Source organism: Ailuropoda melanoleuca, chromosome 8, assembly GCF_002007445.2.
Source record: "Ailuropoda melanoleuca isolate Jingjing chromosome 8, ASM200744v2, whole genome shotgun sequence".
Taxonomy (NCBI): domain Eukaryota; kingdom Metazoa; phylum Chordata; class Mammalia; order Carnivora; family Ursidae; genus Ailuropoda; species Ailuropoda melanoleuca.
Window position 1 is genome coordinate 96,408,037 of NC_048225.1, and position 11,971 is coordinate 96,420,007.

The following is an 11,971-nucleotide window of genomic DNA, read 5'->3' on the forward strand; positions in this document are numbered from 1 at the left end:
TGGTGCTGGGCGATCCCATGGCCGGCATTTTCCCAAACACCATATAACTAAGTGCTCATCTAAACGACGGTGGTGGTCTCCAGCTTCTCCCTGAAGCCCCCAGCCCTAAGCACCAGGATGCCTGAGCTNACGGTAGTGGTCTCCAGCTTCTCCCTGAAGCCCCCAGCCCTAAGCACCAGGATGCCTGAGCGCTTGCTTGGTTTCCGGAGCTAGGCACAAGGCTTGCCACTGCCACTTTTTAAAGGCTGTGTAAGGGAGATAGATGTTTATGATGTAAACATAAGCAGTTTCTCCTGCTACTCCCCCATACATGTTTTCTTGTGGTAGCGAGTCAGCAATCGGGAGGGTAACTTTCTCATTGTGGCGAGTCATTTATCTTCATGTACATAAGTGAGAGGGAAGGAAAAAGTGTACTGACCACAGCCCCCAGTATTCTGCTTCCCCCACATTTAAGCAATAAGGGACAGAGGTCAGCCCTTTAAGATGTTAATTTCACAGAAGGCAAGCAGAAAAGACCTAGTTAACACTAGACCAAAATGAAATTAAAAATGTCTTCTGGGAATCATAGCAATGATGGGAACCTCTGAATCATAATGACCCAGTGGGAAGGACTTCGGGAATGGCCTATGCCTGGAGAGTCCACAGGAGGGCAGCAGTGCTACACCGTAGAAAGACTGACCAGTTTAGTGCATGCTTTTCTGGATGAGTCTGGAAATGATGAAAGCAAAATTAAGCAGAAGAAAAATGACCTGCACAGGTTATCGACTTTGTTTCTGGGAGTCAGTAGACGAATGTTAAATCCTGCTCTTGAGTAGAAATGTGCAAATGATTAAAATACATAAGAAAGTTCATTCTTGGTGAAAATGTTAGCGGTCAGGCATTACTGTTTTCAAATATCAAAGCTGCCTATTTTCTTTAAAGCTAAAATATTCGGAAACAATGGAAATTCAGATTCCTGCGCATCGTATGTCTCTCTCTCTCTTCATCTTTCGTACAGAGACTTTTTGGTAGCTACCTTAAAAGCTCCCCTGTACATTTTATGCCAATTTAAAAAATATTCTATAATCTCAAGCAAAAGCCAAATACAATTTCATAAATTGTTTTATTTATGGACAACCTAATTTTCATCCAGTGTTATCAGAAATATTGCCGTTTTTTCAAACCACAAATAGCCTTGTTTCGTTAGGCCACAATATCTTATGTCTCAGACTGTATTTTTTTTCTTTTTTTTTTTATTATATTATGTTAGTCACCATACAGTACATCCCTAGTTTTTGATGTAACGTTCCATGATTCATTACTTGCATATAACACCCAGTGCACCATGCAAGACTGCATTCTGATGTAATAGTCTCAATTTGAAGAACAGCATCTTGGGGGTACCTGGGTGGCTCAGTCAGGCGTCTGACTCTTGATTTCAGCTCAGGTCATGATCTCAGGGTCATGGGATAAAATAAATCTTTTAAAAAATAAAAAACAGCATTTTTTAAATAGAAGCCTTTACCTCTGTCTTTATGAGTTTATATGTGGAAATGGCCTGTGGAGCTTGAGAATTGCTAAGGCAGAGGTTCTAAACCTTAACTACACATTAGAATCACGGCGGAGTCTTAAAAAAAATCCCCACTCCCAGGCCATAGGCCAGCTCAATTACATAAGAAAACCCAGAGGCATCAGTAAAGCTCCCCAAGTGATTCCATGTGGAACATGGTTCAGAACACTGAGGCCTGATCTCAGACACTTAACTGATTTAATTCAAATCTGCAAAACGATCAAGAAATTTTTTTGCATAAACAAAAGCAAACCCTATTTGCTCCTTCAAGGAGCATGCTAAGCAACTTGGACATAATGCTGCAGGTCATGCGCTGTGACCCAATGCCTCTGGGCAGGACAGGCAGGGGCTGGGCTGGGAAAGGAGTCCTGACACATGGAGCGCTCTGGGCTGCGAGGGGCAGGAGTGGAATGCTTAGAGAAGCTGGGCCCCAGGGACAAGCAAATGTCCTCTGAGATAAAGCACGCTGGAAAGAATGCATCATGCCAAGTGAAAATTCTCCAATCTACATTTTATTTTTTACATTTGAAGATCCAGTTTTCAAAAAATGAACAATAAAGACCATGACACAAAATCTTTTAAATTTACATATGCTTTTTTATGTCATTACAGAAACTTTCCTAGGGAAAACTGTTTTCCCCTTAAGTTAGGAAATTGACAAGTTGTTTGACAAAGAGCATAATTTATATTCACGCATCTATGTCGATTTCCCATATAAATCTAGTAAAATGAAAAAACTAAATTTGAAGCAGAAACTATGATACAAGTCCATCTATTTTCAAAAGCATTACAATCTTTGGTTGAAAAGTCTCCATTCGGCTTGTTACAAATCAACAGTACCCCTTCGAAGCAAGTGCGATGTCCCTAAAAAGTGTGTGACAACGGGGATGGTTCAGCTTCCCATCTGTACTTCATCCCGGATTCCTGTTTCTTTCTGCTCAAGCTGATCTTTCCAAAGTTCCTCCCGGATCCCAGAGGGAAGGAACACGTACAGTGCATCACAAACGTGCATTTATCTGTCAAACAATACTTACTCTGGCCCATGCTGGATTCCCAACCACATCCTTCTCCAGGCAACGTTAATTTGGCCTAACTTGCGCCACTAAATGTGAAAGTGCACAACGAAACTTGTACAAGTGTCACGTGTGTTTGAGTGGCTATCCCTCCTCTGCCCCCTGTGCTTCCCTGGAAGAGACCCTGCCTGGGCTGAGGCCACAGGCCATAGTCTGTCCCACCTGCACATCGGGGCTACCCCAGCTGTTGCCTTTTTCTGTCCCTTTGCACGACCAACGACAGGCACAGTTTCCTTCTCTGAAACATGTGGCTTAATTTTTACTCTCCTTTTAGCACGTAAGGTGAGCTGTCCCTACACGCTCAGATTCTGATCCAAGCTGAGGTTATGTGATGGATACGTTCCTGCAAACCTCACCCCTTTCACAGGACGTTGTCTAAAGGAAGACCTCTCTTTATTCAGGTACCGGGAGGGGAGGACCCATTGCCAGAATTTAGAGTGGACTCTAATTTTCCTAAAGAGCAGAATCTTCTTAGAGAAAACTGCAAGGCCACAATGTTCACTGCAGCACCGGCCGGCATTCTTGCTTCGAGAGCGATGGCTCCCTGATGTACAGAAGTTTGCAACTGATTCTCAGTCCTTCGTGCATGTCTCAGACAGCTCACTGATGTTTTAAAATGTGAAGCAGAAATAGCACACACTTTATAGCTTCCTTAAATCATGAGGAAATTACAAATAGTTTTAAAAAAATACAGAATTTTACCCCATTTCGAGTATTTACCAATAATATTCTTAGTTAAGGAAGTCAAAGTTGTTCTAAATCCCAATTTTCAGTATAATGTGAAGGGAAGAAGCAGCATACACGTATGTGCAAGGCTGTTTACATGAAACAATATATAAAACACATTTTAAAGTTGTTGAACAAATGATTGAAGACTTCTCAATCTTTGAACAAATAGGATCTCAAAATCTCTTTATAAATGAAATGTAATTTATCTTGCACAACAGGTCTCTAAATTTGGGTATTTCATTAAAAAAAATTATCTTCCCACCTAAATACTACCAGGATACTGTGTTGAGTTGTCCTATAAATGCAAGTGTTATTTACTGGAAAACAGGCCAGAGGTTCATGCCCAAATTCATACATTGTTCAAAGCAGCATCAAAGGATGGTGAGTACATTCAAAACCACATTAAAATGCTAGCACTATGCTTAACAGTTAAGTTCATGAGAGTGAGAAAGACATACAGGGTATTATTTATAGATCCTTTTTACCCCTTCTAGTTTTACTGATGTAACTGACATATAACATTGTATATATTTAAGGTGTACAGCAGGAATCGATCACACAGATATTGCAGAAGGATCAGCACAGTGCATTTAATTGCTAGCACCTCGGTTACAAACATTTTTGTCTTCCTGATCAGGACTTTTAGGATTTACTCTTGCCCACTTGCCAATACACAACACAGCAGCATTACTGACAGGCACCGAGCCGCACGTGGATTCTGTCCCAGTATCTGCGAATCTTAAAACTGGAAGTCTGTCCCCTTGAACCCGCTTCACCCAATTCGCACCCACTCCAAGAACCAGCAGTCTGGTTTCTGTTTCCAGGAGTCAGTCGTTGTTGTTGTTTAGCTTCTACAAATAAGAAAGATCCTACAATATTTGTCTCTCTGTTGGACTTTCACTTCATTTAGCAAAATGCCCGGAGGGTCCATATATTTTGTCCTCAACGGCAAGATGGCCTTCTTTTTTCATGGCTGAATAGTATGCCGCCGTATCTGTAGCCCATGTTTTCTTTCAGAATTCAGCCTTCTGTGGACACGTCGGTTGTTTCTGTGTCTTGGCGCTTGTACGTAATGCTGCAGTGAACAGAGTGCTATGCAGGGGTTTTGTTTCCTCTGGGTACATACCCATGAGTGGACTTGCTGGATCATCTGGTGGTGTCTCTGTTCTTAATTTTTTGAGGACCATTTATACTGTTTTCCATAGAAGCTCTGTGAATTTACTGTAGATCTCAAAGGAATAACCAGTAAGCAGAAACCAGTTAGTGTGTCTGCTCCGTCAGGGCAGCTGATTTATCCTGGCAAGCACTGTATTCGGCCCTAATGTCTCCTTTCCTATAAGGCGAGGTAAAAAGTACCAAAGATAAACATGACGAAGTACATATATTCAAGTCCAAAGTCTATTTAGAAAATTGACAATTGAAAAAAACCCAAAACTGTAGGAGTGCATGAACTAGGAAATAAATAATTTTTTAAAAATAATATCAAATGTACAACTAGTTTCACTCTAGAAACCCTTCTATCCCTGTATTATATTTTTTATTCCAAAACAACACAGCAGTATGATACAGAGTACTTAGTATTTTCTCATTTCAGCTAAAACGAGGGCTACTGGGAAAGACTGGAGAGAAACACTTATTTTCCTAATACTGAAATTGTAAATCTAGCTCTGAGATGAAACTTTTGAAAAGGTAACAATTCTACCAGCCTTCCAGTTCAACAATGCCCCACTGAGCCCTCGCTGTCAAGGAAATCACTAAGAAATTCTCCTAAGTAACTAAGAGTAACACCACAATTTTATGGTAATGATATCTTCCTAAAATCTGTTATTCTAGCCCTGTGTTGTCCAAAGAAATATACAATGAGTCACATGGGTAATTTTACATTTTCTAGAAGCCATATTTTAAAAAGGTAAAAGAAGCTAGCAAAGTTAATTTTAATGTATTTTCCTTAACCCAATATACACGTTGTTTTACATTTTTTGTACTAAGTCTTAGAGTCTGGTGTGTATGTTACAGGACAACTTACATAGGACTAGCCACTTGGAAGTCCTCAGTAGCCACACGAGACTAGCGACTATTGAATTGGAAAACGCAGGGCAGGTCCCTGCCTTAGTACAATGACTAGAACGGACAGAGGAAAGCTAACCGTGAACGGGTCAGGGGTTCATCAGTCTGCGTGCCACAGCCAACCCTTCAGGGATGCCTACCCAGCCTAACAGCTAACCATGTCAGTTCTGGATACCCTAGTACTTCTCCTTCTGGGGGAGGCCATCACGTGAGCCGCCACCGTCACAAAAATTCACTTGGGATGAGCAATTTCCTGAGGACAACTGTGAGCCGTTTTATACTGGGAGTTAGGACTGTCAGTGAATTCTCCGAGACTGCCATCTTTTTCTCCTTTTTGGACTCAATACTTCTTTTGTTTGTGTAGTGGTGGAATCCTTTTCTTCAAATAGAATTTTAAACAGACTCCAAGGGAGGAGAAAGAGAAAAAGGATTCACCTAAATGTTAAGAAACTCGTCTTTGATAGAACCACGAAGCAATTTAAAGATGGTGAAAATCTCACCCTGGATTACTAATTACAGATGTTTCACATGATCTTCGGCACCCATTATATGACCTTCAAATGTTTACAGACAACTTGAAGCTCACGACACACTGACATCTACCTTCCTGGTTGGCTTTAGCCTCAAAGGAATTCTAAGGGACCAAGAAGATTCATGGACTGGGGAGGCCCCTACTGCCACTTCCGGTCGGTATGTTCTGTCTTCCCCTTCGCTCCTGTGACCCAGGACACCACTCTGCTTTCACCAAGAAGTTGCCCTTCCTATTGGCGTCTGTCGAGTCTCCTCCCAAACTCCTGAGTGTAATGTGGGGTGGCAGCTCACAGTCTAAGTGGTGGGATACGTATCTCCTCTCTTCCCGGCTGTGTAGACACACATTCTGGCACAAAGAGAGGAACACTTCCAATCTATTTCATTCAACAGCACAAGGTAGATGGAGTCGAAGGGTCTAAAGCAAGGCAACTCATAGTTTTTCAAAATCTAAGGACTTTTTTGTTGGTTTCTCTTTCATACACTACTGATACTCTGTTCATGGAAAACAGATAAATGCCTTTAAAGTTAATATTTACAAGCTAAAATTGAATTTTTTTTTTTTTTTTTTTTTTTTTTTACAAAATTAAGTAAAATATATTTTGGTTTCTGAAAAAGGGTATTTTTCTTCCCTGAACTTAAATGAACAGATTCTATGATTATTTCCCACTGGGCTAAAAAATTCCTGCACCTTTGGATTCACAGCTACAAGAGGCCAAGGAAGCTTGACAGTCTGATAAAAGGACAATGGGGACATTACTCAGCTGGAGCCTATGTCAAAGTAAATGCCTGCCAGGACATGTTATTTAAAACAGGAATGGTACAAAAAGATCAATAATTTAGCAAAGGCCACAGGAATCTAAGTGTGCACCTTGATGTTTACAGCCAACATATCTTAGCTCAGAGTACTGATAACTAAATATTCATTGACTATTTTCTGTTCCAGAAAGGACATCTCTGAAAAGAAACACACAAAGCCGATACCTTTTAACGATACAAGCAAACCTTTCTCTCATCTCTTCTTCTCAGAGAGAATTAAATTTTACTTCTCTGTTGCTCTCACCAGTTTGGTATGTGCTGAACAGAGGAAGGGAAAAGGGCTAAATAAAACAGTCACATCAAACCAAAAGGCAGCAGCGCAGCATAATAAGTGGGATAAGATCGATGACAGGAAAATGGAAGCACAGCTGACAATTAGATTCATAAATGACAACTTTTCTGATTCTCATTTAGGAACGTGAAACAGAAATTTTGTGCAAGAAGCCACTTTCACATTGACGTCTTACAGGTCACCCAGTCGATGAACAGATTCTAAATTTCTGTGCAATCTGTTTACCCCCGAAACTATTTCGCCTGAGGAGAATAACGTAAACTCTCGTTCACAGAGCAAGACTGTGTGAGGGCAAAGGGTCCTTGTCTCTCACACCTTAGATTTAGAGGGAATACGCAGAGCATGTGTCCAGTTCATGCAATGCTGTCTGAAAAGTCACTTTTGTAGGCATTTTCAGATGCGACTTGATTCTCGCATCCAGCGCAGTTTCTTCCTGAGGCCCATCTGCTCCCCGCCCGAGGGAAGACCTCTGTAAAACTGACTACCTGACATCCCATTTTCTGGGGTGGATCTCAAGCTCGCTCTTTCAGCTAACTACAAAATCCTTTCTCATTTATTAGTTGTTTAAAGTATCGTGAAGAGTTTGTTGGAAGCTCAGGAATTTGAGACTCAAGTAGAGGAACGTTCCAGTTGATTTGATCCTTCGGCTTTTGCCCCAGGTCACTATACTCCCCGCCTGATCTGGCCGCTCCATGGAGTAAATCCCAAACCTCTTACAAGCTTCATTCAAGCCCTGACGGCTTAAAAATTACAGAGTTACTGGCTCAGTCACTATTATAAACATAGGTTTAAGTTATACCAAATAATAAATATCCTCAATAGAAAAAACCGGGAAAACCGTTTCGTCACCGGGAATAAAATACATAAAGTACGCAAATAATTCTAATGGACTTGAGCAAACTCTCGCTTCTCCGGGGACGATGTCACCAGAGTGGAGAAAATCATGCATTTATGAAACAAAATCACCACCCGCATGCGAACGCATTCATGTCAAGTAGATGCGTGTGTTTTCTGCAGCCGCACAGTCACGACAAGCCAGACAGAGGACTCAGGCAGCAGCAAAGCACCGGGCAGGGGCTGTGGGTTTCCAGACGAGAAAGTAGGGCGGCAGATGAGTGAAGAAAGGAAACCGGAAGGAAAAGGAAGGGGTGTGTAGGTGGGGCCCATTTCACACGCCCCGGGATCCCATTCTCTTCCTCGCGGAGACTAGGGAACAGACGACCCTGGCAGAACCCTTCAGCGCGGGGCCACGTTCGTCAACTAGTTCAGAGACGTTGGATGACCTGAAAACTGGCGACTTCCATGAAGTTTGTACTTGGGGATGGAGGCTGCAGAAGGGTAACCGTGTTCCCAGGTCATCACAAATACAAGTTTCCATCAAATCCATTTGTACCAAGTTTTAGCAGCAATTTGGGACGTTCTGTGCCTAGTGCCCTGCTTCCAGAGTTACCCCTAGAAACAGAATAGGAACTGCACGCTCCTCCTAGTCTTGTAGAAGCTTCCAAGGCAACAACACTCCGTTTCAGGGAGAATGTGATGGACATTAGGCACTACAAAGAATCTAACAGAAATCTGTACTTTTTTAAACAGCAGCAAGGTAAAGGTAAATATTAGCTCACGCTCTTTTTCACAACACACTCATAGGAATCTTTAAAAAATCCAATTACCTTAAACAGGAGAAAATTTTGCCGAGCCTGATGGTGTTTCTTGCAATTTCAAGAATGTGAGCATATCCATAACGTCGCCCCTCTGGTTACTCAGAGTGCAGCCCAGGCAAGCAGCAACGAGGCTGGGCGCTCATGGTAAATTGAAAATATCAGGCACTGCACCAGACCTAATGACTCAGAATCTGCATTTTAAGAAGACCCCAGGTGATTAATGTGCACGTGAACATTAGAGAAGCATTGCTCTAGATTCTAAAGGAGAAAGGTACACTACCAACCTGCATTAGAGAGACTTCAGTGCTGAAACAACACGGAACCTCAAGAGTGAGATGAGATAGTTCAATGTCTTGACGTGAAACACTCTAGAGAATCTAAAATTGATAAAGCCATTCTATAATACTGAATTTCTAACTGAGTATGTTCCTGTCATGAAAAGGGCAACATATATCCTAAAAAATTTCTACATACTTCATAAATTAGCTCATAGGCATTTATGAATTTCCCCTCCTGCACTATATTTTTAAAACTTTTTTTCTTCCAAATTATGCTACTATATATCAGATTAATTACATTGCACCAGTTAAAGATATATTTTCTGAAAATATTTAAAAATTTTATTTTTGCAATTTGCTGTTTACAAAGAAAATGTAGATGGTAAATGGTAAAGTACTGCCTTTAAAAAAATTGAAAGGTAATTTATACCATTGTTTTACCTTTAGATGGACACATAATTTGAGAAACGTATATATTACAAAACAATCACAATAAGTTTAGTTAATATCCATCACCACAAATAGTTACAAATATATATTGTGTGTGTACACTCTTAAGATGTAGTCCCTTAGCATCTTTCAAATATGTCATATAGTATTATTAACTATAGCCACCATTCTGTACATTACATCCTCAGCGACATAGTACATCCTGCAAACTGGAAGTTTGTGCCTTTTGACCACCTTCACTCAATTCAACTGACACCCCTTACCCCATCCTTTCCCCACTCTGACCCATCTCTGGCATCCACCAAACTTTCCTCTGTATCTGAGTTCATGTTTTTAAGATTCCGCATATAAGTGATATCATAAGGTATTTGTCTTTTCTCTGATTTATTTCACTTGGCATAATGCTCGAAGGTCATCCATATTGTCACAAATGGCAGGATTTCCTTTTTTATGGCTGAATAATATATCATCAGATAATGGAATCTATATAATGGGTTATAAAATTATATATAATATTGTACTATATATTTATATGTACAATATTCCATTATATATATAGTATATACACACATACCATATTTTCATTTTGTGGTGTGTGTGTGTATGTGTGTGTGTATGTATATATATATATATATACCCTATTTTCTTTATCCATTTATTCATTGATGGATATTTAGGTTGTTCTCATGTCTTATTGTAAATAATGTTGCAATGAACACTGGTGTGCAGATATATTTTCGAAACAGTGATATCCTCTCCTTCAGATAAATACCCATAAATGGAACTGATGGGTAAGTTAACTCTATTTTTAATATTTTCAGGAATCTCCATATTATTTTCCATATGGTACACTAATTTACCTTTCCACCAATAGTGCACAAGGATTCCCTTTTCTCATGATCCTCACCAACATCTGTCATATCTTTTGGATAATAACCAGCCTAACAGGTGAGATGAAATCTTGGTGGTTTTGATTCGCATTTCCCTGATGTTTAGTGACGTTGAGCATCTTTTCATACATCTGTAGCAATTTCTATGCCTTCTTTGGAAGAATGTATATTTATATTGTTTGCCCCCTTTTTTTAAAAAATTGAGGTATAATTTACATATTAGTTTCAGTTGTACAACATAACTACGTGAGATTTGTAAATTTGCAAAGTTATTGCCATGAATAAATCTAGTTAACATCCAACACCATACAGTTATAATTTTTTTCCTTGTTATTAAAACTTTTAAGATCAGCTCTTAGCAACTTTCAAATATGCAATACAGTGTTATTAACCATATTACCATGCGGTGCATTACATTCTGAGACTTATTTGTAACTGGAAGTTTGTACCTTTTTGACCTCCTTCACCCATCTCTCACCCACCCCTACTACCCGCCCATGGCAACCTCTAATCTGTTCCCTGTATCTAGGAGTTGTTGTATTTTTTTTTTTTTGAGACCACATATAAGTGAGATCATATGCTATTTGTGTTCTCTGTCTTACTGAACTTAGCAAAATGCCCTCGACGTCCATCCACGTTGTCGCAAACAGCAAGATTTCCTCCGTTTTTTTAAGGCTGAATAATATCCCATTGCATACTGCCAGTGTTTCATTATCCACTCATCTATTGATGAACAGGTAAATCATTAATTCCATTTCACTATAATCTTTCTCTGAGGCTTTATCTAGTTCTTTCATTTGGAACAGATTCCTTTGTTTCTGCATTTTCCTTGACCTTGTTGGTTTCTAGGCGTTTGATAAAACAGCTCTCCCCGTCCTAAAGCAGTACCCTGGTGTAGGGGCTACAACTTACCGTTCAACCCCGCCCGAGCTCTTGGCTGTCCATCGGACCTTTGGGATCATCCAACCTGCCTCCTTTTTTCTCAGTGGCTCTCAGGAGCTGAGGATGTGCCAAGACCTCTCAGGGTCCCGGAGAGGAAGGTCCCAGTCTTCACCTAGGCTGACTGGAAGCCAGCCCTTGGGTGGCAGCTTATAAAGCAGGAAAATATACCTCTTTCGGCGAACGCTGGGCAATGGACGTTTCTGTGTGCTCCCTACGTACTGAGCCCTCTGGTGGCAGCCAGTTAAGAACTGTTTGTTTATTTGCCACTGTCCCGCTGACCACCAGGGCTGTTTATCAAGGGATGTGTTCTGCGGGGAGCAGCCACAAAAGCTGGGGCATCAGCCATGTACGCAGGCTCCTTTCCTAGAGACACGGACAGCCTGGGGCTGAGTAAAAGGAGAGTTTGAAGATGGTGCCTTTCAGTCTCCCAGTCTCTGCAGAGGATTGTCTTGGGCTCACTGACGTTGTGTTTCATTAGAAGCCTGTTCCTTGGCCACAGCTATGCAGATAAGCTAAAAGGCCTGTCGCAAAGACTGGGATGACTTCAGTCAGCCACCTCTGTGCTATGTCCTGGACTGGGCAGCTGGTTAACAACTGTTTCTCCATGTGTTACAGTCCTGTGTGACCTGCAGACGTGAGCCCCGAGGGCCACCAGACAGGTGCAAGAGCTCCTTTTCTGGAGCTCCTGGCAATGCC

The 11,971-nt window shown here is 41.0% G+C and overlaps 1 protein-coding gene across 6 annotated transcripts in view; it reads right to left on the reverse strand.

Annotated features, from left to right (window-relative positions):
- Positions 1-3,916: 3,916 nt before the first annotated feature.
- Positions 3,917-11,971, reverse strand: part of LOC105240680 (membrane cofactor protein) — a 39,584-nt gene continuing 31,529 nt past the window's right edge. For 5 of the 6 annotated variants that reach the window (XM_011233650.3, XM_011233649.3, XM_011233647.3 and 2 more), the window contains one exon: positions 3,917-4,684. In XM_011233650.3, the coding sequence (XP_011231952.1) occupies positions 4,612-4,684 (73 nt within the window). In that variant the 3' untranslated portion in view covers positions 3,917-4,611. Of the gene's footprint in view, positions 4,685-6,930; positions 7,024-11,971 lie in introns of all 6 variants that reach the window. The other variant, XM_011233646.3, reaches the window with a different exon arrangement.